The sequence below is a fragment of the Notolabrus celidotus genome, chromosome 17 (genome assembly GCF_009762535.1).
Source record: "Notolabrus celidotus isolate fNotCel1 chromosome 17, fNotCel1.pri, whole genome shotgun sequence".
NCBI lineage: Eukaryota > Metazoa > Chordata > Actinopteri > Labriformes > Labridae > Notolabrus > Notolabrus celidotus.
The window spans coordinates 19,421,891-19,446,879 of record NC_048288.1 but is presented as its reverse complement, the minus strand read 5'-3'; the positions used below and the strand labels follow the sequence as shown (position 1 = coordinate 19,446,879).

Here is a 24,989-nt window from a genome sequence, read left to right as displayed (position 1 = left end):
AACTTTGGATAATGTTTGCCTCATCTCTGACCAGAATTGCACTATAAATACATCTCCTAACCCCGTCCTACCACCACCACGACCAGCAGCAGCAGATATACCAAACAAACCTCTGGAGGCCTGCCAGTGGTGGTGGATCCCAGCCCTGGCTGGACCACAGGGAGCCAGTTGCCCTGTCCACTGCGGAGTGTAAATTCCTCCACACAAACAAACAGCCAGTCGTCAGGGGTGGCTGCCTGGGCAAGCAAGCTGCAGAGCATGTGTGCTTGTATGTGTATGCAGAGAGTGGGGAAAAAAAAGAGGGAGGGGATATTGTTTGGTTTGCATAAGGCAAGGTCAAAGGTCACCGGGGCTTTACAAGCTATTTAGACTGAGGAAGCCCATTTGGTACAGTACTTCCAAGATTAGTGCAAGGGGTTTCTGATAGAAGTAGTCATGCCTCTACAATTTGAACAGAGTTACATGAAAACTCAAAGCTTAACAACGCCTTTGAGGTTCTAACCAAGGCTGTAAACTGAGTAATGATACTGTGGTGCACACAGAGGGGGCACAAATGATTTGTGTCATCATATTCCCAAACAAAAGTACCAGTATCATTATGTTGTTTGACTAAATCTGCAGATGTGGAGCATTAAGTATAAACACTCATCACAAAAGCATCTGAATTCATGAATTTGGCATCACAGTCACATTATTATCATTCTTACAGACAACACCATCACCATCCTCTGCACCACAACAGAGACAAGCACTTACAGCCCCCTTAAAAAACAAGCACTGCAGAAGTGCCAGGGCCAACATCTCATCTGCTAAACAGTCTGGCACAAATATAATGGCTGCATATCAAACAGGAGGTGTTATTTTGTCTCTCTCTCTTTTGTAAATTAATTCAGAAATGAAGAGATGAAAGCACAAAATGACTCAGCTCTTTGGAAGTACACATTTTAGAGAAATCTGCAAAGTTTTGCGGTATTTTGCATTTCAAGGAAATGCAAACAAGATTGCACTTGTGAGAGTGGACGGCTAAATCCAATCTACATATTAAGTTACCACATTAGACCAAATCTAATGAAGATGATGCAGCTGACAGCTGGAGATGTGGCATGTTGACGTGACTGAGGGATTCTGGGTAACCAGTGTGTAGACTTTTTGATTTCCATTTCTTCCCATGTTTGATTCCTTCATTTTTACCCTTTATTTCTGCTTCATCTGGTATCATTTTTTAATGATTTTACAGTAGCTGCACAGGCTCCTTAAACTTGACTTGAAGTTAAAAACCCAAATAATAATCAAATAAACGACAAATTGTTGCTTATTGTTTCTGATATTCAACATTTATAACTATCCCAGCAATTACTCATTACCATTCCTTGCAAAGGCTCTTACTTTAACTGGTTGAGACCAAGCGGCAACCTCCAGTCTCAAACTATGAAGCACATGCGGAAGTGTTATAAACTGCAATTCATCGTGAATCCACTTGGGGCTGGCTGCAGAAACACCGGAAACCACATAGACACCAATTCAAAAAAAGACGATCTTTGCAGCATTAATAAACATGTTTACAGCCTGGTTCAAAAACTGGCTTGGCTCTACGTAGCTAATCTCTCTATCTGCACACACTGTGCGGGGGTTGAATTTTTTTCTAACGTTACGGTTCAGAAGACATTACGATTACAAGTTTTTGCCCAAATAAGGACATGACGGACATGACTGACTTTACTCCCAGTGGGGAACACATAGCTGTTAACTAGGAGGCTCAAACTCCGCCCCTTTACATCACACTCTGCCTGGTTGAGTTCTGCATTTCCAATATGGCTGCCGCCGATGATTGGCTTCAAAACAGCGCTCAGGTGGGTGACGTCAGAGATACTACGTCCATATTTTATACAGTCTCTGGTTGAAACAAACCTCAATTCGCTGTCTTGACAGATGACAGTATTACCCTTCTTTCTTACCAACAACCAGGCTGTGCTAAATACTTGATTCTGATTGGTCCAAACTCCAAAACAGGAATTAATTTTCAAGAGCAAAATCAACTTTTACTATTATTTATTTCTACTGTTGGTATTTGTTGTGCAGCACTTTGGTAACCTTGTTGTTTTTAAAACGTGCAATATAAATAAAATGGATTGGATTGGATTGGAATACTAAAATCAACACGAGGCACAACCTGATCAAACATGCCATATAAAATCAATCCTTGAAAAGTAGTCTGGCATGTTTCACTTCTGCCTGTTGACACTGTGGCAAAAACAATGTTTCCGTCTCAGGCTTGCTCTTGAGAGTCTGAGAATGATGACAGCTACCACACAGATGTGAAAGCCACATGAGGAGCTACTGGGTCCCAACCATCTCTGATAGAGAAAAGTGGAGCAACATCCTGTCCTGCCATCCAGGAAATGGCAGCAGAGCTGGTGAGCGCATCTCTAAACTGCTGATTGCTATGAAGTAACTCAAAACATAAGCGGTAGTGACAGTTCCAACAATGTTTTAACGTGACCATGACTTGCAATGTTAAGTAAAACACTCATTTGCTCCACACGTAGGATGATCTGGTCGTGGAATCAGTTGGACTAGCTTTTTAAACTGTATTTATATATAAATTCTAAATCAATAAAGTCATCTTTGAATGAATAATAAAGTCTTTAGCTTTTAGCTTTAGTTGGTAGCTGGGTAATAAGCCGGATATTGTATAAAGAGCAGGTGGTTATGCAAACTGTAATCCCTTCAGGGTGAGACATTAGAGTCTTGCTCACCCTGTGAGATTCCAATTTGCATAAGCATTTGCTCACTTTACAGCATCCCTTACTTAAGCTGCCGATTCTCAGCTGTAATTCGTGTTTAAGTGTCACTCTCTTTTCGTTATTTTGAAAACAGCTCTGCATGTGAAGTTCTACTCCAGACAGTGAAGTGGGGGAAACATTGCCAAAACAATCATGATATTTGTATATGCAGCCAGTGTTTTCTGTAAGCATGTTTCCTCATAACAGGTCGAGCTTTGCATGAGAAGTCTCATGAGCGTAATACTATAAACTGGTGAGGAGTGAATGGAACATGCAAGACTGGAGCTTTTCCTTTGCCGTGAATTGAACTGTTTAAGCCTAAATACTCAAGTAGGGGCTTGCCATTAACACATTTGTTTGCTCTTGAGGTAGTTGACCTGAGAGTGTAATTTGTTTGCATTCCTCCTGTTCTGAAGGTTCTTTAAGAAGTCTATTAAATACGCATTACAGAGGGAACACAAAGGAATAGCACCTAAGTAATAATTGGCTTACGAAGGACACTGATAAAGCTACAGCATTACACTTAATTAAAATTATTAAAGCGGCTCAAAGTCCATTAAAATACCAGGAGGCCTTTCAGATCTTACGGTTTCATTAAAGAGCTGTTAATCCCGACATCTAGACGCCAAACAAAACAATACATCTCATAATCGGTCAGTATTTACCTGATGAAAAAACTGGAATAAAAAGACACAAAGGTCTGGGAAAGATTGAGACAGAACAATCACTGAGGGAGTTTAAAAGATAAAAGACTACACAGCGCTCATAGGCATAATATTTGATCAGATTAGCCAGGCCTTGATCTAGCTTCCTCGTGGAGTAGCTCACCAGCAGACTCAAAGCAGCTCTCAGTTTGTCTTTCCTGCCCTCACCAGGCTAGTTTGGCGCCTGACGTCACTTGTCCTTTATTACATTTCCTCTGCATACCTGGCTGACATTCCACGTTATTTCAAAAGGTACAATGAGAAAATGTCACACATGACAAAAAGTTCCTCCGGCCCACTAGCTTTCCGTGGGAACTTCCCCTGATATTCTTGGGTGAAATATTCCAAAGATTCATGCGGTCTGATCCATAGAAATTGACGTTAAATTAAAGAAAAGCTAGCCTAAGGGTGTTTTCAGACGCAATCTTTTCCTGAACATAAGTTTTATAGAACAATCTGTGGGAGAGGATATGTAACAGGGAGGAGACATGGTTGCTGGTGGATACAAACACTGGGAGCAGAAAGTTTCCAGTCCAGATTTGCCAACACAAAAGGATCCAAGAGTCTGATCCAGAATGAGAGAGTAAGCCATGGGCTCTGTCCAGTATGATCTGATGCTCAGTGGTGGTGAATAGAGTGGGTGTGATCCATGTAATAACAAGTCCTCTTTCCCTGGGGAAGTTGCAAAAACAATGAGCTCTGCTGGGCATGCTGGGTATCCAGAGCCATCCTTATAACACCAAGCTTTCCAGCTGAGCAGAAGGGCTGCAGAAAACATCCCTTTGGGGTGTTTGAAAGGCTTATACAGTATCTCCCCAACAGTTTCTGTTAGAGTGAGGGGTCAGAGGGAGGTGACGGTCCGAGAGTGGCCGAACACTGAAATGAAGCTGAAAGAGTGCGTAGGCAAAAATTAACAGGAACTTTTTTGACACAGCTAAACTGTAGTGGTTAGACCTGAATGATATATCTGTATTATTAAGCTGATATTAAACCATAAAAAATATATGGAATTCAGCTGATATGGTTACCAAAACATGCCTATTTGAGAACTCTTCTACAGAGCATATAATGCTAAAACAGATGCTTTGTAGGTGCATGGTTTACATGACTCCTAGCACTGTCTGTAGCATCGAAGAATCAGAGCTGAGTACTGATGATGGGGTTCCTATTGGGATGATATAGATTCATATTTTGTTTTATTTTTTAATTGTTGTTTTAGCTTCTTGATATAACTGCTTGATCAGCTTGTTTTTTAATTTATGTCTGTATGGCATCTTGTAACTCTGGTTTTGAAAGGTGCATTAAAAATAAAATGTATTATTATAATTATATAAAATAATGTAGAACTTCTATAACAGGGTTTTGTATAAAAATGTAGCCTTATGGGGCACTGATGGCCTAGCGGTCTAAGTGTCCCACGTATAGAGGCTATATTACTCGTCGCAGGGGTCGACGGTTCGATTCCCAGCCGTAATCATTTCCTGCATGTCTTCCCCCGCTCTCCACTCCCCAGGTTTCCTGTCTCTCTTCAGCTAAAAAAAATCAACATATTGGTTGCCATGTCAAATGTAGGGAGGTATATGTCCCTCTCATTTGGTGTTCATAATATATGTTTTTAAAGACAGGATTGCCAGCCAAAAATTTAAGCAAAAATCTTCAAAGTTCCTGTTTCTAGCTTCTAATTTTAGTATTGGTCGCTATTTGATACTGAACAAATTCTTTGTCTTCGTCTCTGTTTAACATTTAAACGTCTTATAGCTGATGTGGATTTTGTGCACCGAGTTGGAGCTGAGAAAAAAAAAGAACTTCTTCCATTCATTAAGTCTTCTATACGTCAGTGTGTTGTATGTTGTGATTGGAAAGGAACGGACTGTGAGGGAAATTAAAAAATAAATCCACCCCCTTCAGTAAGTGAGATGCGAGGGACGATGGAAAGGCAATAAATGTGTTACCTACCACTGCAATCAGATAACAGTCTAAATTAAAAACCTACATTTATGTTTACTCTCCATTACAAACCCTGGCTTGTTATAAATTGATAATTTGATGAACTGCATTGATTGTTTACCCACCCACCTCCCTGAATACACACTCCAAAACACCAGCACGGCCCACCCCCGGCTGAATGATTGTGCAACTTTCAAGAATACTCCCTCCAAACACGACCCACGCTGCTGACTTTACAGCTCTGATGTTTCTTAGGTGATCTCTGGTGGGGATTCTGTCTCATTAAGTTTTTCCAGAGTGAGATTCTTTCTTCACTGTGATTTGGAAATGGGCAACATGTCAAAGGAACTCCTGACTGCAGATGTCAGGATGGTGACCAGAGAAAAAACTGTGACAGGAAGTGACTCAAATCCAGTGTGATCCCAAGTCAACACGAACATAACAGCAAGACTATTCATTTTATAGAAATGCCTTTTCTACAATATGTTCTTATTCTGGTCTGAAGAAGATACAAGATTGGGACCAGAGGATTTATTTCTTTAAACAATCTGGTTTAAATGATAATTCATTCATTCATTATCACAATTAAATCAGCTGATAGACATTCATAAAACAAAGAAACAAGGTTTACTGCAAATTCACCAAACTACTTTTATAATCATGATCTCTAAAAGCTCACTTCAAGCAGCAGTCCCACCTTGAAATAGCTTCACCAGACCCAAACCTATGCTGACAGTTTGTGTCATACACAGCGTTGGAAAATGCCGCAGAACTGGTTTTCCATAAAAGAGGGTCTTTATCTGTGTGCACATGCTAAATTGCTAGGGAGTATCTTGTGGGGTGCCCCAGATCAAATTTTCCAAGAAACTGAGGGATGTAGAAATGGGCGAAAGTTAAGTCTGTTTAGAAAAAAAAAAAAAAAAGAAGCACAACAAGGTCAATTTAGGCCGTGAAGAATGGACCCTCTATAAACACACTGAATCCCTGTAGAGGAAGCTTGCACAACTTAGGTAACGTAAACCAAGAGGCCCAAACTCACTGATTCAGGTGGACAATACTTTGCTTATGATACAAACATATTTCCCCTTCTTTTTGTCAGCCAAAGGTGGGGCGAGGTCAGCTATTTGGGGGGGGGATTTCAGAACTTTAGTTGTAAAAGCTGTCAATCCTCAGGCAAACAAACCTGTAAAAAAGCTCAGGAATCAGGAAAGGTGTGACATGCCTCCTGTCAGGCTGCATGGTTTCATAGAGAAATGTAAAGAGATATTTATTCATCTATATGTTGAAAAAACTTTCTACAGTGGAATCAGCCTTACCACAATTATTATGCTTGTCAGTCTAATCCAGATGTATGTAAACAGAGCATTAATGATGATGTTACTCATCAAATTATCTAAAGACTTTTCCCATTTTTCTGTAAGGGACGTGCCTAGAAGCCCCATAATGCTGAATAATCCCCTCCAAAGAGCGCTCACATAACTGGATTAATTCAGGCAGTAAATTGCCCAAAACAATACCCTAACTCCAGGAAGGACCATGAAGTATAATCTCTGGACTCTGCAGTGGCAACACGGGTGTTTTGGAAAAAGTTCAGTGCTTGAATATCCAGTGAATTTTAATTGGAAATGGGTGTGAACACGACAGACACACACTAACACACAGAATTACTCAAACACAGTCTTTGGTTTAACCTTGGGGGCCTTCTACTTTGCATCACTATGCTATGTTTTGCTATGCTATAAAATAAAATAAAGGATACACAACCAGAGATCAGACTTTTTTGACTGGGGTGGCCAAATTGAGGGACTAACTTAAGCTGGGGGGGTTGACATGAAGTAAGCGCACATGCATGAACACAGATTACACAAACTTACACCACTTATCATACCTACTTTGACTACTGACATTCAAGTGTCATATTAGTGCATTATGTTTGTATGTAGTATAGTATGATATCTGTACCTTCGTAAGTAATACAATTTTATAAAATATTCATTTTTTTTTTTTTAAACTTAATTATTTTAGGAAGAAAAGACGGCGACTATCGAAATTTATATTTTTAATTACTCACATATGAAAATCTCTTTTACATTGAAAAGCTTAAATAAGCTATAGCAGCCTGTTGCAAATAATGGCCATAGTATCCGTGTCGTCACCCATCTGCTCCTGAGCGCAAGTATTTAGCGCTGCCTGGTTGTTGGTAAGAAAGACTGGTAATACTGTGTCATCTATCAAGACAGTGAATTGAGGTTTGTCTCAACCATAGACTGTATAAATAATTGAGGTAGTATCTGTGATGTCACCCATCTGTTTCTGAAGCGCTGTTTTGAAGCCAATCGACGGCTGCAGCCATATTGGAAATGCAGAACTCAACCAGGCAGAGTGTGACGTAAAGAGGCGGAGTTTGAGCCTCCTAGCCAACAGCTGTGTGTTACCGACCGGGAGTCGAGTCAGTCATGTCCTTATTTGGGCAAAAACTCGTAATCTTAATATCTTCTGAACTGTCGTTCACTTGTCGTAGCCAATCATAGGCTGTTTTCGAAACGGCCTGCAACAGGCATAGTAGTTATTGCCTACTACATACTGCATTTGAATTTAGTATGTATAATGACTGTTCTGTTCGATCTGTGTTGCAGTACGCTGAGCCAGACGTCACTGAATTTCCGGTTTCGGAAAGCGGAAGTAAACAACGGCCGACCTGATAACGAAACGGCTTCTTTAACATCACTTGTAATTAAAAAAGTTAAGAAGTGGTTTATATGGAATTTAATAATTTTCACAGCACCTAAAAACTGAGTTCTCCCTGTCAAAAAAAGAAGAGAAAAGAAAAAGCAGAACAAGCGCTGTGCATTGTGGGAAACAGTATGCAAGGCAGACTGGTCCGATGCATACTGTGACATTTTCCTGAATCAGTATGCATCTGGGGAGTTCTGGCATACTGCAGATTTTGCTTTTGTTCACATACTACATACTAAATTTTGGCCAAATCCGTACATACTGCTAGTTTAGTACGCTGTTTCGAAAACAGCCATAGTTTCTGATTATGGGGTGGCACTTGGGGTGACCAATCAGTTTTAAGGGGCCCATGCCACCCTAAGCAACCCCTCTGGATCCACCCCTGTGTGTCATTTCATTTCAGTGAAGACAGTTTTCTGCAGCCTGAGCTCTCAGTCAAATACCAAATAAGAAACTGTTAATATTTCATTCAACACAACGCCCTCACTTGGGACTTCATTTAATACATCACTAACTCAGCTGTCCAGGAATTAGCCGGCTCCTCAATGAGAAACGGTTCTTTTCCAGAACATAGTCAGAGCCTGAATAGACAGTAACGTTCTAACGCTCGTTTACGACTTCGGCACAGCCCCGGTGGACGGGGTTAGTGATCTTACAGTGATTTCAAGTCACAACACCGCCCGGCTGGGATTGTCAACTTGCCAAACGCGATGAATTTAAGCTAGCTAAATGGAAAGAAGATGCCTCCTGTCTGCTTTACACTTAAAAAAGATATACTAATGTTAGCTGTGATGATAGCGAGCTAACAGCAGACATTCTCACACTGTCGGTTAACACACGTTTAGCTTAACAAAGCTAAGGATCACATACCAATCACCTCGTGCAGCTCATAATCATCTTTGTTGATGGACCAGGGTTGGGAGCTCAGGTCCTCCGACATGGCTGAGGAGTCTGCTGGGGGGGGCGTGCTATCTGTAGAAAGATGGTGAATCCAAAGACTGTACGTGAAAAGAAGTCAAAGTAATCCAAACAGGACCAACAAGGGCGACACTTCCCCTTCTTTGCGAATCCTGCAGCACTCCTGTCATTCCCAAAGTTTGACACTAGCACTAGCAGCCCCGCCTACCGCATTCCTACTGAGCAAATGTGGACCCTCCTGGCAGACATATTGAATGTGGGACGTGAGACCAGTAAGACCGCACTCACTGTGCAGGGGGACAGGGAACTACTATGAGCACTTGTAGCTAATTAGACTGAGCTACGTGACACTGACAAACATGGAGGGACAGATACTTCACTGTTTAAAATGTGAGCCTCACAAGGACTTAGCAATATCGGGAATTACTTCAAAATATGCTTCAGTCATGTACTTTTAAAGGCCACATCGCAGAGTTGTATATGATAAGCTAAAACATGCTCTAAAAGAATGCAGCTTAATTCCGCCACACTTACAATGGCGGACTCATACTTTGCTCATTTCCCCCCGGGGTAGCCTAGAAAGGCTACAGCACCTCTCACACAGCACGTCTTTATTTATTTAATTTTTTTCTTCAATTGCCACATTCTACACCCACCCCTGACATGCCATAATTATTATTTTTAGGTTAAATAAGTCTATTCAGAAGATAGGCTGGTAAGTGATGCCTGACAGGATGAACTCGGGGTTAACAATACCACTAATAGTACTTGAAAAGAGGCGTGTTGCGCCAGGAACATCCTATCCTCTGATTGGACAGGACCACATTTGCCGCTCTGTGATTGGATGACGATGTGTTGACTGTAAAATCTACAGAGGTGCATTTCATAACTAGAAGGACTTGCACAATCGCGACACATGGTGGAGAACTTTTTCATACATTATTATTTTTAAACAAATAAAATAAAATAAATTTATTGCGTATAAATCATATTTAAACAATTCGTACAAGATATATGACATTTTCATTAAAAAATACATCATAAAAAATGTAAAAGTCATGGTACCAGGCATCATGGTGATTTCAAAATGCAAGTAAGCAGGTGGCAGCAGACAGTAAAGTTAAACTTGTGAAAGTATCACAATGGAAATATCACTTCCTCTTCCTCTTTAGCTTCATCTTCCTCTAAAGGTTGACTCATAAAAGGAAGTAGCCTGCTCAGAAAGACCGCAGCATTTACTCATAAGTTAGTACATGTTGCCTCAAATACATATTATTTTTATACAATAAGTCACATTTTAGAAAATAACAAAAACGGAATGTGCAGGGAGAACTTTGCTGGTATTTGTTGTCCTTGTGCAGCTTGAGTTCCTTTGTGATAACATTCAGAAACCACCATCTTTTCAGGGGCAACACAAGCAGGAGGATTATTTTATGTATTCATCAAAAAGTAGATTTATACACCAGCAGGGTGGGACTCACAAGCAACATTGCATATGGCCACTTTTAATTTTGGCAATTGTCCAAAATTCCCTTTTGAGGAATAAAAATGCACCTGTCAAACACAATCCACTGTTCAGTCCATGATTATGGAAGTGAGAGAGCTTTAGCCAGCCGTTTCCAGAACCAGGTCTGTGTGCATGGCCGAGTGTAGTCACATATGGTGAGGAAGCGTAAGATGCTTGGGAACTGCTTTTTCATTGGCTTGTATACCACTGGGATAAGCCGTTTATTTCGAGCTCCTGAAACAGCAAACAAATAAAAAAGGTAAGTTATATAGATGCAAGGGCGTATAGAATTTAAAACAAAGGAAAATAGAGCTTTGAAATATAATATAAATCTGCATTACCAGGACAGAGACTGAGAGCAAACTTGGTCTGAAAGTCACAGGCATCACTGTCAAGGTATTCATCGGAAATCACCACCACCATCCTCTTACACCTGGACAGGATACAGTACATTCACACATATAAGAAGTGCTGCAAACAGCTAGATCTAGACATCAGGGAGATTTTCAGAAAAGGAGACTATGAGCTGTCTTTTAAGTCTTTATTCTCAGGTGTATTTCTGTATCTAATGAAACTACTGAAGCTAAAGCTTTCTGCAATAAAAATAAAAAAAACTTCTGGTTCCTGTAAACGTTCAATTTTTCTCTCCACAAATGTTAGTGTCAGATTGCAGATTATATTTTGTGGGTGGTGCACATCCTGTGATAACACACGTTCTTTATGAAATAGCATCAGAATCACTAATAATCACGCTCTAACAGACACACTTGGAGTTTCAGTAGCACAGTTGCACTTATATGGCAGTGTTTTTTGGGGTGAGTATAATAGAAGTACAATGAAACTTAACAAAGACAGGGTTGACATTTGTAAACACTCCACCTTTTCTCGATGAGCTCACTAGTGATGGTCCAGACACAGGAGCCCGGGAGAACATCTCTATCAAACACACACAGCTTCAGCTTGCACTCTGTCTGCTCCAGCTCCTGGATCATCTTTTGGACGAAATTAAAGTCGCTGTGGTCGTAGCAAATGAAGGCGTCAAACAGCTCAGGAGCACCTGCGTTCAATCCAGTCAGATTCAAATCAATAACTCAACTTTATGAAGCCAACAGTATTACACAGAGGTAAGGTTTATTCTGCAGAAGTAAAACACAAGCAACACAGCAAAACCGTGAAAGGAAGTTGAAACAGGACATGCATGTTTGTGACAAGCTTTAGAAGATTTGTTTGATTAAAGGACGATTTGAACCTCTTCCTGTCTTTAGCTTTACTGCAGAAACACCACCATCACGATCTTAAATTTGATATGAGCAAACTGCTTGGTGTCATTGTGACCATATTACAAAGATAAGGTGTTGTGTTGAAGTTTTGAAAAAACTGCAAAAAATATTGTTGGGACACAAACTGTTAAAGTCTTTTAAATGGCCTAAAACATTTTCTAAGGAGCAATAACCTTCCAAAGGCACTTTTTTTTACTATGATCATTACTGACCAGACTACAATAATCTCTACTTCAGCTTTCAGTTATGTTGTGCTGAATCATACAAAATGTGTTCCTTAAGTGACACAATGAATGCAATTTTAGCTTATGAAAATACTTAGACATAAAGCTTTTTCAAATACCAACCTTCTTCATCCTCCAGAGTGATACCAAACCCCTCTGTGGTGGGCCAAGGGACACAGCTGTCAACCTCATGAACCTGGTCCGGGGGCTTAGTGTTCTTCTTCAGATTCTCCCAATATTTTCTTACATCTTCATCTGGTACCAAAAAAGATGCATATAACAAACACACATGAAAAAGTTAGCTCATGATAAAGCTGGGGAGATAGTATAGATAGTGTACTGAATAACAGGGGTGGACATTGCAGGGTAACTCAGGAAACAATATGATGCAATGTAATACCTGATAGGATTAACACTTAACATTTCCCAGGATAATCATAATGTAACAAAACAGATATTCTGCAGTTGATGAATAGCAAAGCAGTTGTATAATGACATCCCAATATCTGACAATATGAAAGTGCATGATTAATGTCATTAGAGCACCTTGAGGACTCATGAAGTGGTGCAGTCTCAACGGAAGTGAAAGCTAGAGAGAGTTTTCAACATAACTTTTTTTAGACCACTACTGAAAACATTTTTTATAACAGGAATTCAGTCATGTAAATAATTTATGGAGTGCAAAAGCATTTCTGTGAATGCATTTTATTTTTAGAATTTTCTTTTATCTAAAATATGAATTATGATACTAATTTAGGAGGGGATTTTTTTGAAAATTAAAAGCAAATGTCATTTTCTATTTCATTTTTTTTGTGTGTGACATAATTAGCATTGTTGAAGATTAAAATGCAAATAGGATTATTGCATATTTATTTTATTTATGAGTCAAATACTGCGCACATATTTAGATAATTAAAAATAAATGCATTTTGCTTTTTCATTTTAATTTTGGTACATATTAGGCTATAAATGACGACACACAGTGCATTGGTGGTCAGCATGTAAATAAGGTAGGAAGTAAACACAAAGTGGGCTACATCATACTTACCAATCAAAGTACGGAGGTCCTCCACAATGTCCTTTCTCTCCACCTCCGTCAGGATAGACAACAGCTTCCCTACAGTCGCATCTGTAGATCGAGCCTGCCAGTCGTCCAGAATAGTTCTTGTAGGACTTCTTGTCCTTTCAAAGTTCTGGATCTCCAGATAAGTGTAGCCCATGGCCTCCGCAACAGCCATCCAGTCTGCCGCCACTGTGTTCTTAGGGTTTAAGTAAAGTCCCAACTTACTCCTCACGGTCACGTTCAGGGCGACGAGAGGAACAGACTCCAAGCTCGCTTCCAGGTCCACAACCTTGCACGCCATGTTTGAAAGTTGGTGAGAAGAACTGTAACAGGAGTGGACACAGCGTGGTGTAAAGAAGTGAAGTTTACGTGACAAGTCAACACGGAAGTGATGCCATCTGGTCTCAACGCGCTTTGCGTCACACGGGGGAGGAGATTTCCTAGACACCTGTCACCAGAAGTATATTTCCGCGAGATTGTATAGCCTTAAATCATGTATTTACTTCATTTTTTTTATGAAAGATTGAACAGAAGTTAAAGAGCACATAATGTGTTATTATTTCCCTCAGTAAAATGATGTTTCATTACTGGCCACTGTGGTGCTTTCAGCTCTTTCACTTCCTTTCTTGTAAATATTGCAAATTAAAGCTGCTGTTGGTAGGAATGGTGTAAAAAAAATGTTACTTTTTTCCTGCTGGGTTTGGAGAAAAGGGTCATAATACCCATCGGTACTCATCGGTAAGTGGAGTAATTCGAGACTATTCCGAAATCTCTGCGTTTTCCAATGCCTTTGTATCAAGCAATGTTATTATTCCCCTCGTTCCCGTTATGACGGACCAATCATAGCTAATCCTCAATCCTCTGTCCTGATTGGTTAAGTGGTGGCCCCTACTACGTCCTACGATCGGTTGAGTCCGGCACCATCATGACTGCACACGCCGATCTGTGTCGGGGGGGCTAAATGGAAATCTGGTTGGGAGGGATACACTGGAAAAAATGCCCCTCCAAAAACAAGAAGAAAAATACTTATTTCAAGGTACTTTTACCTTGAAATAAGCAAAAAATCTGCCAATAGAACAAGTGAAAATTTGCTTAGTAAGATTTCTTAAAATAAGTTGTAATATTTAGAAAACTGTGATCTTAAAATGATCAATCTATTTTAATCAATATTTTACCAGTATTTTAAAGCTTAGTGTCTCAGAATAAGACAGGAATAATAACAGTTAGTATTTTTTCACTCAAAAAAATGTTTTTGCACTATTACATTTCATGTCAACTTCTTCATTTGAGATATATTCACCTTAATTTGAGTTGTATTATAGCTGCACTTCTCTAGGTTTAAGACCATCTTGTACTTGAAATAAGATTACAAAGTTTAATTTGAGCATTTTGAGATATGTCTTCTCATAGTTAGCTGGATATACGAATATTCATGTTGTTTTTTAGGATAAGCCAGCTATGCTCAAAAGTAGGTGTTTCATTGTGTGCATGTATATTCAAGATGCTTTGTCTTAAAACAAGTCCCTCTATCGTGCTCAAATGTGATTTGTTAAGTAAATTTATCTTAAATCAAGTGGGATAAGACATTTTGACTCAAAATGAGACAATTTCACTTGGTAAGATTTTGAGTTTTTGCAGTGTAGTGTCGACATTTGAAGTCCCTCTCTCTGAACAGATGTTTACTCTGTGACTACTAACAGCAGCTTTAATCTGGTATCAATTTTTAAGTTAAGTGCAATGCTAAGAGAGTTATAATGGTATAAATGTCATTTAAAAATCACATGAAATAACTCTGCTTTATTAAGAAACAGCCATAAATAGGAACAACTCTGAAAACTAACACCAGAAAAGCTAATTTTGTAAGAAACAGGAGACATTTACAAGACAAACCTTCCAAAATCATAAGCAGATTTGTTTGGAGTAACTGGTTCTCAAAACTTAAAACCACATTGTGGTTTTCAGTGTTTCTGCAGCATAACAGGAAATACAAAAAATGAGGGTGTTTCATGAGGTTGACTCTTCCAAAGAATTGATGACATGTAAAGATAAATTAAGCTCAAGTATTCAAGTGTTAGAACATCCATGCATTTCCTCCAATCCTCAACAAACAACTTCCCCCTGCCAATACGTCAACGTGGAACTCAGATTGTACAGAAACAGTCCAGATTTGCATCACTGGAGCTTCCGTCATCGAGGCATTAGTTGGTTCTTTTGCTTTATAAAAAAGATCACAGGTTTTTGCTTCGGGAGAAGTAGAAATCTATGCCTCTGTCTCGATGCTGTTTTGGAGTGTGGGATGGGCCTTTCTTTCCTCTTGGTGAGGGTCCTGCTCCACTCTGAAAAAAGGGAAACAAGACTGGCCTTTACTTTTGAGTATTTAAAAGAAAGACAGAAAGGCAGAGATGGCTGCCCAGAGAGGAGCGTCTATGTGCTCACTGCTCTACAGGGGACATAGAGACAGAGATGCACCGCACCTCCTCCTCCACTGTAGCAAGTTCTCTTTACTAAGAGATTCCCACTACAGAGAAATTACTCAAATAGTACCAAACTTCCCATCATTAACCCCAGAAGAGAAACTTGAGGGTCAGCAGCTCCTCTGGCTGCTTAATATGCGTCTGCCTGTCACAGCCTGAGGGACGCACCATCCCACAATATTTGATTTTAGGTGACGGTTTTCTGAGCATACCTCATCAAATGAGGACATTGAGACATGCTGTATGGGTGACAAGACCGTTCATTAATGCGTATAAAATATGTAATATATATAATATGTAATGAATATATATGTCATATATATATATATATAAAATATGTAATGAATATGTATGTAATGTATATAATATTTAATTAATATATATGTAATTAATATATATGTAATGAATATAATATGTAATGAATATATATGTAATGTATGTGTATGAATCTTATGTGCTTTGACAACATGTATTTGTTCATGCCAATAAAGCGAATTGAATTGAAAAATTTGAATTGAATTGAATTGACAGAAAGGCAGCACTGGCTTCCTGTGTTCAGAAAGTACATGCACCAATAGCTAAATATGAAAACACTCTAATACAGGTAAAAACCCTGCTTTTAAAATGTCTACTTAAGTGAAGTACTGTCAGTAAAAGTGCTCAAAGTTTCAACAGGGTAACATTTATCTGCACAACAATGGCTTACTTGAATGCCATATGATCATGTGTGACCATAGGAGACTTGGCATTATGATATTCGTTAGACTCAAGAAGGTATTGCTAATGATTTCTTTTTTATAAGCAGCTAAGTCTAGTTCAGTGCATCCCAACTCAGGTCCAAGTGGTCACAAAATAAAACTAAGGTGTGAAGAGTTGCTTATGTTTTTGGACTCCCCTTTGGCTCTGATAAAAACAAATCTGGATAAGTTATCCCCAATAAATGTATATGTTTTTTAAGCTAAATCATGAGACTGACCGTGGAATTTCATGGATATGACAAAATTTAAAATGAAACTAAAACAACGTAACATAAAGGTTTATGAACCTCCAGTTAACTATTTGACAACAATTACAGTCCACCACTTCTGTTTGAAATAATGAAGCGTGAAAAGCTATTACACCAGTATTTCACAATCATACTAACCACTTCCCCTTTATTGAAACACCCACCTGCTTCTTGTTCACATGCCTGCTCCACTCAGGCGCCATGACAATAGGGGTGGGGTAGGTCTCACCGAGGGACACTTGTACATGTGACAGTGCAGCAGTGCTGAGGGTCCAAGGTGAGTGCACATCAGATCCTTTGATCCCCTGCAGCTCAGGGACCCACCGTCGCACATAGTCACCCTGACACAGACACACAGGGAACAGAGCGTTTACTCAATCGGTGACGAAGCTTTCCTTACATCTTGTACAAGTTTCATCTCCACTATGCGACAGTGACTCAGAGTTTTTCTGCAGTTTCGCAAACAATAGAAAGCTCCAGACACATTTTCAAAGGGGACTGGACTCATTTTTTCAAACGTACATTGTTGTCATAATCGAGGCCTTGCTTGATCATGTTGAACTTTCGGTTCTCTCTGGGGTCGTTTCCGATGCCAGCGCTGTAAAGCCAGTTACCATAGTTGCTGCAGACATCGTGGTCAATCTTTGGAGGATAATACAAAATGATGAGATGAGAGCACTTGGCAATATAATCATCCATAAGCAAAAATAAACAAACATGTTTTTTTCAAGATTGAAACCGTTTCCAATTTCAAACCTGGCCTTTTATACACACCAGAAGATACTCGAACCACTCAGCTCCCATCCTCCAGTCCAGGCCCAGATCTTTTGTAAGAAAACTTGCAACATTCTGCCGCCCCCTGTTGGACATGAAGCCCGTCATGGCCAGCTCTCTCATGTTGGCATCCACAAAGGGCACTCCAGTCCGTCCCTCTGTGAATACAAACGATGCACACACCACACATTTTAAAAAAGACACTTCTCAGACTTCTAAGAGAATCATTTGTGAACATTGAGGACCAAACGGTGCAAACCTTTCCATGCGTTGAAAAGCTTCATGTCTGTTTTCCACGGCACTGATTTGTCAAGGAGTCCTGGGGTCAAAAATCAATTGTGTGAGTTTGCATTCATTTTTTTAATGAAGATAAAACTGAGGTCATGGTGTTTGGACCCAGCTGAGCCAGTGGTGTCTCTCCTATAGATCTGGGTTCCCTGCAGACTTATGTAAAACTCATAGTCAAAAACCATGGCGTCAAAATGTTCACTTGATAAACATATAAACTCAGTAGTTAAAACCATTTTTTATCATCTGAGGCTTTTATCCAAAATTAAATCTGTTGCATCTCTTAACGATTTTGAGCGCTTGATTCATTCTTTTATCTCAACCCGTTTGGACTGCTGTGATGCACTTTACACTGGCATTAACCAGGCCTCCCTTGCTCACTTACAGTTAGTCCAAAACGCGGCTGCTCACCTTTTAACAGGAACCCGCAAGCATGAGCATATCAGCCCCGTTCTCGCCTCCCTCCACTGGCTCCCTGTCCATTTTAGAATTAATTTTAAAATGTTAATGTTTGTTTTTAAGTCACTAAATGGTCTGGCACCTTAGTACATCTCTGACCTCATACACATCTACGCTCCCTCCAGAGCACTGAGGTCTGCTGATCAGATGCGTCTCGTCGTGCTAAAAAGCCGTCAAAAGACGAGGGGTGACTAAGCTTTTTCAATGGTAGCTCCGGAACTGTGGAATGACCCCAACCCTGGATACTTTTAAAGTTATATTTTTGGCCTTTTTGCCTTTATTTGATAGGACAGCTGAAGAGAGACAGGAAATGTGGGGAGTAGAGAGTGGGGGAAGACATGCAGGAAATGGTCGAACGGCCGGGAGTCGAGCCGGCAACCCCTGTGACGAGGGCTGTAGCCTCTGAATGTGGGGTGCTTGGACCGCTAGGCCACCAGAACCCCAAACCTGGATACTTTTAAATCACATCTTAAAACTCATTTTTACTCCTTTGCTTTTAATACAGTTTGTGTTGATCTCTGTTTGTCTTTTAATTTACTTTATTTTTAATTGTACTATTATTTATTTCTACTGTTTGTATTTGTTGTGCAGCACTTTGGTAACCTTATTGTTTTTAAAATGTGCTATATAAATAAAATGGATTGGATTTTTTGAGTGTGTAAAACTGTTAAGAGTTCAAATCTTCTACTTTTTCCTACCTTCGACTTGAAACAGTTTGTCGCCGAATTTGACAGCAACAAACTTGAAGTAATCCCTCCACAGAAGCTCAAAGATGACCCTGAGGACAGCACAAGACCATTAGAATGTGAATACAAATTTGTATTATTCAGGACTAAATATTTGCCTATGATAAAATATATACTGTACATATCATGGTTTGCCTGTGCTTTTCCACTTTGAATCAATATAGCTTTACACAACTAGCTTCAACAACAGCATTATAACTCCAGACTCACCAGTATGTGCTCTGATTGGCTGTTCGTTCCCTCTCGTACTGCTGGATCTGATGATAAATATACCTGGGTGAAATGCAACCCATCGCCAGCCTGCAGGTTTTTAAATGGAGAAACATTAGAGGTGTATTTATAGGAATTACTAACACGGAGCATTAAACTCTCATCCAGCAGTAGCTGCAAGCTACAATAACACTCACCAGGGTGCAAATTTAGTGGAATAATCCACACCAATCAAGCCGTTACGAGTGTCCTTGTAAGTTGCAACTGCATTCTAGAGAAAAAAAAACACATTCAGTATTTATGCACTCACAATATGACTTTACTGCCATTATATAAACGGCAGCTACTTCATATAAGTGGTGGATGTTGAACTTACAGTGTCCCAGAAATAGTGTTTGAGTCTAGCCAAAGCCTGACTCTCACCGCCACTGCAGGGGAAGGCTGAGCGGGGATCATTCTCAGGCTCTATATGAGAAAATAACAAGAGAAGCATTTCAGCGTCAGACTAATTTCATACATATTAACCGCTCCCTAATGCACATTTAGACACACAGAACCATAAAAGCTTAATCATATAGGTGGAAATCAGTGCGCGCACTCTGCAGCACTTAATGGGGAAATCTGTGCTCAGCAGTTCGCCTCTTGAATTCTGAAATGCAAGCAATGTAGTTTGGCTCAATAAAGGCTCTGCATAAAATGAGAGTTTTATGCCTCCCATTTTCAAACAGCATGCAAAGACATTATACTGAAAAGCCAATTTAATAAGCACATAAAATAAAGCATGTACAACGTGTACGTGGATTTGTCTTGGGGTTACTGATGCAGAAAAAACACACAAAGGGATGTGGAAAATAGAGAGGAAGAAGACGAAGACGAAGACGAAGAAGAAGAAGAAGAAGAAGAAGAAGAAGAAGACAGGTGAGAAATACTGAAACAAATGGATGTTCTCATGCTAAACAAGAATATAAAATTAGGGAGGCATCGATCCGATCCTGGTATTGGATATCGGCTAGATCGGACTCAAAAAGCTAGATCGGATATCGGTGACAAAGGGCCGATATATAGTGCTGATCCATATGGCAGATCTATTCATCTCAGTTCTATGCTTTTCTGTGTTTACAACTGCCATTTGTGTCTCCTACGTCATCAGCGCCGGCCGGTCTGTGCATTGTCGCCGGACAGAGCATGATGGAGGATAACTACAGAGGATCTGCAGTTTAGGTGCATGCTTTTTTCGCTAACAGCTCCGTCGGAAACTTGCAACATGTGCAGCAGTAATGTTTCGACGGACGGCGCTGAAAAATATAATGGAAGCCCAAAGGAAGAAGTTTACATCAGCTGTAGCCTACTGCAAAGAAGCAAGAAACCTTCTTTTAATGGATTCAAAGTGTTAAAAAAAAACGGACAGGTTATTGGATTTAATTGTTCTGGATCCTTGAAATGAAGGGATTCCAGCCTCTAGTTTGGCACTTGAACCTTGGTACAGTTCACCATAAAGTTAGAAAAGCCTGAAGTTGCCAAAAAATGATATTTAGTTGTATCCTCACATTAAGGAATAGAGATTGTTAAATCAATACCAGGATCAGATCAGCTAGTATCGGTATTGGCAGATACCAAAGCCCAGGTATCGATATCGGTATCGGGACTTAAAAAGTAGGATCTGTGCATCCCTAGATAAAATACTAAACAACAGAAGCAATAGAAAGTGTAACAGAGAACATTAATAATTTCCATAACACTGAGCAAACAATAAGTCTTCAATAAGGAGCAGGATGAGGTTTATTTTTCCAACTCCTTTTCCACTGCTCAACATCTATTACACAATTATCCACTAGGTGTTCTTAATCAGTGTTTTGCTTGAGGTTCATGTTCAAACTCTTCCACCAATCTGCCCCACAGATTGTTTCACACTCTGCATTGATGTGCAGACAGAGTTTCTTTAGGTTAGGTTTCCCCTTTAAATGTGAATCCCCTCTCTGATGAGTTTCTCATACGAGTTGGAAGCAGTTCATTTCTTGCTCTCTGCATAATTTGTGCTGTGTTGAATCTAATACATTTATAGCCTTGACTAGAGGTAATATTAAAAGCGGCGTTGGTGAGTTTGCGGTGCCCCACATAGTAATCTATTTCTTATTACGTTTTTTTGTAATACATTTAATGGCTGTCGGGTGCTTTTGACCTCCACAGAGTAATTAGGATAAGGAAGTACCAGTGAATATGCACAGCAAGCAGCATTTTATGACCCAGAATTAATGTCATTTTTCTGTAAGACTATATTTTTCTTCTTTTGTGGATTAGTCACCTGTCTGTTGCAGGTCCTCGGCTGCAGGAATAGCTCCCTCCTCAAGCCCTTGGGGGAGGGGCTTCAGCTGCTCAGGTGTGGGGAACAAAGGCCTCACTCTGCTCTGGGTTTCCACTGCCTTCCTGAACTGTGTGTAAACATCAGGAAGCCTAATAAACAAGGCAGAAATGTTACAAGATACTCAAAACACTCACAACTCAAGACAGATCTTGGATGCTTAGTCAAAGGTTGGAGGATTTTACGTATCGTTTGTCACCTGGCCATGTGAGGAAAAGGCAGATCATCTCTGTGGTACAGAGTAGACCCCCAGAAGGTGTGAACTTTGACCTTCATCTGTGCACACACATCTTTCACTCGTTTCTCCACACTCAGTTCCTCTGAGGTTATCTGAAACATGAACACATGACAGCAAAACTATGTCAGAATCACAAGACAACGTTTTAAGGCAGTGATAATTAAAATGTGACAAGAACGAATAAAGATACCTCTTCTTGGAAAGCAACAGTGCTGACAGAGCCCAGCTGCTTGATGAGGTCAGCAACAACCTCCTCTGGCTTACCCTGTCTCACCACCAAGTTGCTGTCACACAATAAAATACAAGTCAATATAACACAATTCAGAGAGACAGAGAGAAAGTTACTGTAAATAAAGCAACACACACAGTACAGTCATATCCTGGAGGACAACAGCATACAGTTACCTGCCCTTGCTAAGCAAAGTGTTTCTGAGGTCTCTGACACCCTCCAGTAAGAAGCGCAGACGGAAAGGTCCGGTCTTTGGCAGATTGTAGTTGTACGTTCCCACATAGTGTCTGGGGTCAAAGCAGTACAGTGGCACTATGTGCTCTGCATTTCTTTGAGCCCAGTGGAAAAGCTGCAAAAGAAACAAGTGTGGTTCAAACGATCACAGAAACTCATTCCAATAACATGACATGATAACCGCACACATAGTTAAGCATGCTAGTTTTTATTGAATACATACAGAAGAGGATTAGGGCCACTGAAAAAAAGAAAATAAGGTCAAATGTATTTTTCTATTATTATAATTCTGAGAAAAAAGTCAGAATTCTGAGATTAAAAAGTCAGAACTCTGAGATTAAAGTCAGAAGTCTGGTGGATTTTCAAAAGCCATCTGAAAATTTAAAATTGTGCCTGGTAATTATATATTTGGCATTACAATAAATCTCAGTTTACACTGATGTGTTTTGATTCAGACTGAAAGGAGAAAACCTCAAAATGTGATTCTGCCAATTACAGCTACACTTGATTTGGAATTTCAAAATAAAAGCCATTGGACATGTAGAATAAAAGTGATGATTTTGGATATTTTCAAAGTGAGATTCTTTATGAAATCCCTGTTTCCACTGACTAATTTCAGTTCAGACTAAAAGTAGACAGTATTCTGACTTCAATCTGGCTGTGCCTTTTGCCTGGTCGGGACTGGAAATAAGAAGAATTTATTCTTAATGACTTACCTGGTTAAATAATACAAATAAAATAAAACAATCTCAGAATTCTGACTTTAATCTCAGAATTCTGACTTTTTTCTCAGAGTAATAATAATGATGATTTTAAATTGACCTTTATTTTTTTTCCAGTGGCTTCAATCATCTTCCATAAATACACTACCTTTGATTGATTTAATTTTTCAGGAACACAGAATAAAAATAAATGTAGGTTGTCCCTTGCAACAATTTTAGTTGGAAAATCTCGGCTTTTATTTTGTAAAATGCAACCGGAAGTCATATGTGTTGCTTATATTTAACTGACGACCTGAATGCTATACGTTATTTTCTTCCACAACTTAACTAAAACACGCAATGTGTAGATGAAAGCAAGGCCATGAACATATTTGACTTATGAATTGCAATAGTTTCCTTAAACGCACCTAAAGATTCTTTATGAGGCTTTTATTGTGAAGGTCTGAACAGGAAGTTCGATTTTTGATGCATCCAAAATTAGCAAGATGTGATAGTAAATACACAAAACAACCTTAATAATGGGCCCAGTCTCTGTAATTCAAGGGTATAAAGCAGCTCCTTCACGCACAGTACACTTAGCATTAAAGGATGATTTCATTTAAGCGTTTAAAAGACATTCTGAGTAACCTGACGTAGGATTTCATAACATGGACTCGTTACAAAGTGACAGTCTTACCTCGTTGTCGTGGAGCCTTAGGTCGTTTCTCAGTAAACATATGACTGTACGGGAGGCAGACATGGTGGTCGTGTTTCATAGAGCAGCAATAGTTGTATGTTTAAAGAGTATCTTCTGTCGGTATCAGAGCTGTGTCTCCCTGCCTGCCTGTCCTTATGTCCCTCTAGCGCTGACTGGGAGTCACGTTTCCAAACACGACGTTACAAAACACCAGGTTTTATAATCTGGTTGTTTAACAGCTGGTTCGAGCTTCAATGATATACAAGCTCAACCAAAGGAATGCCTCTAATATTGATGCTTTAAACGTATTCATCGTAAGTTCCCTTGCAAGCAACTTTCTTTTGACCACTCATAGTTCACACTTTAAAACAGGAGGGGAGGGGGCAGTCCACTATCAATAACCCCGAAGTGAATCAGCCTGCTCACTTTCAACAAAAACTAAAGTTGTATAGGATTTACTTTTTCAATGTGTAATTTATTGCATACATTTATGCATGTATACCAAATAAAGTGGTCAATCAGTGAACAAACCCAATCCAGTCCATACATCTGTTTGTTTTTATGTGCATGTAGAACTCAAACAAATAGAAATAGAGAAAATCCATAAATTGTTGTCAGTTTTCAAAATTTAAATCAATTTTATTCTTCACCTTCTCTATTTTTAGCAGCTTGGAAAATAACAAAAATGATATTGGAAAATGACTACACTAAATTGACAATGTAATTCTGAAGGCTACATACAGTTTTTAACGACTGAATAAACACTAAAATCAAAAGTATTACACAATTATCAAAACCTTACACTCAAGGAGCAAAACATCGGCCCAGATCTGCACCACTATAAGCACAATGTCAGCCTCACAATTTTTGCAAAACAATACACACAGTGATTTGCAAAACACTAAACACACTTGTATACATTAGACACAGAAGTATATCATGATGTCACTTCCTTGCAATTCCAAAGCACTGTCACATTACAACACCTGTGAGCCAATTGGTTAAACACAGCCATCAGGTATGCAAACACATGATTTCTTAATTGTAGACACACCAATCAGGTTTAAGCATTATAACAATGCAGCAGGTGAGTTCACCTGCAACTGGATACAGTATTTCATGCTTGTCTGATTTTTGTTGATCTTACATTGATATGCACACTACTGTAGTAGCATGAATCACTTTGTTGTGATTCTCCATGTTGACATGTTGACTGATTAGGGTATATAAAGAGAAATAAATGATATGTTCTTCAGTCTGCAGCATTGGTCTTGTGCAGTGTTTAGTGAATTTATTGTATATTTGCACTTTCTCTGTGTTCTTCACTTGCAGTACTCTTATCACTGAGAAGTACAGTTGCTACAAGTGTTTAGGTTGGTAGCAGCAGTGTGTAACGGGTCCAAACAGAATTA

General features: G+C 39.5%; 3 protein-coding genes across 5 annotated transcripts in view; all 3 read right to left on the bottom strand.

Moving 5' to 3' along the window:
- Positions 1 to 9,641, bottom strand: part of oxsr1b (oxidative stress responsive kinase 1b) — a 61,477-nt gene extending 51,836 nt beyond the window's left edge. The window contains exons 1-2 of one of the 3 annotated variants that reach the window (XM_034706246.1): positions 9,623 to 9,641; positions 9,041 to 9,142 (exon numbers count right to left, since the gene is read on the bottom strand). In XM_034706246.1, coding sequence (XP_034562137.1) covers positions 9,041 to 9,110 — 70 coding nt within the window. In that variant the 5' untranslated portion in view covers positions 9,111 to 9,142; positions 9,623 to 9,641. Of the gene's footprint in view, positions 1 to 9,040; positions 9,488 to 9,622 lie in introns of those variants that run through there. The other 2 variants (XM_034706244.1, XM_034706243.1) reach the window with 2 other exon arrangements.
- Positions 9,642 to 10,045: 404 nt separating this feature from the next.
- On the bottom strand, positions 10,046 to 13,590 carry myd88 (MYD88 innate immune signal transduction adaptor). Its single transcript, XM_034706247.1, has 5 exons — positions 13,148 to 13,590; positions 12,223 to 12,354; positions 11,475 to 11,652; positions 10,937 to 11,028; positions 10,046 to 10,829 (listed from the first exon to the last, which is right to left on the bottom strand). Exons 1-5 carry the CDS (start codon positions 13,461 to 13,463, stop codon positions 10,675 to 10,677), a joined length of 873 nt encoding a protein of 290 aa, XP_034562138.1. The 5' UTR covers positions 13,464 to 13,590; the 3' UTR covers positions 10,046 to 10,674.
- Positions 13,591 to 14,939: 1,349 nt separating this feature from the next.
- Positions 14,940 to 23,940, bottom strand: cry-dash (cryptochrome DASH). Its single transcript, XM_034706759.1, has 14 exons — positions 23,578 to 23,940; positions 22,122 to 22,294; positions 21,907 to 22,000; positions 21,678 to 21,808; positions 21,422 to 21,570; positions 19,496 to 19,584; positions 19,317 to 19,390; positions 19,120 to 19,209; positions 18,862 to 18,941; positions 17,676 to 17,735; positions 17,417 to 17,574; positions 17,165 to 17,284; positions 16,807 to 16,983; positions 14,940 to 15,498 (listed from the first exon to the last, which is right to left on the bottom strand). The coding sequence occupies exons 1-14, from the start codon at positions 23,638 to 23,640 to the stop codon at positions 15,391 to 15,393; spliced, it is 1,566 nt and encodes a 521-aa protein (XP_034562650.1). The 5' UTR covers positions 23,641 to 23,940; the 3' UTR covers positions 14,940 to 15,390.
- Positions 23,941 to 24,989: the final 1,049 nt, after the last annotated feature.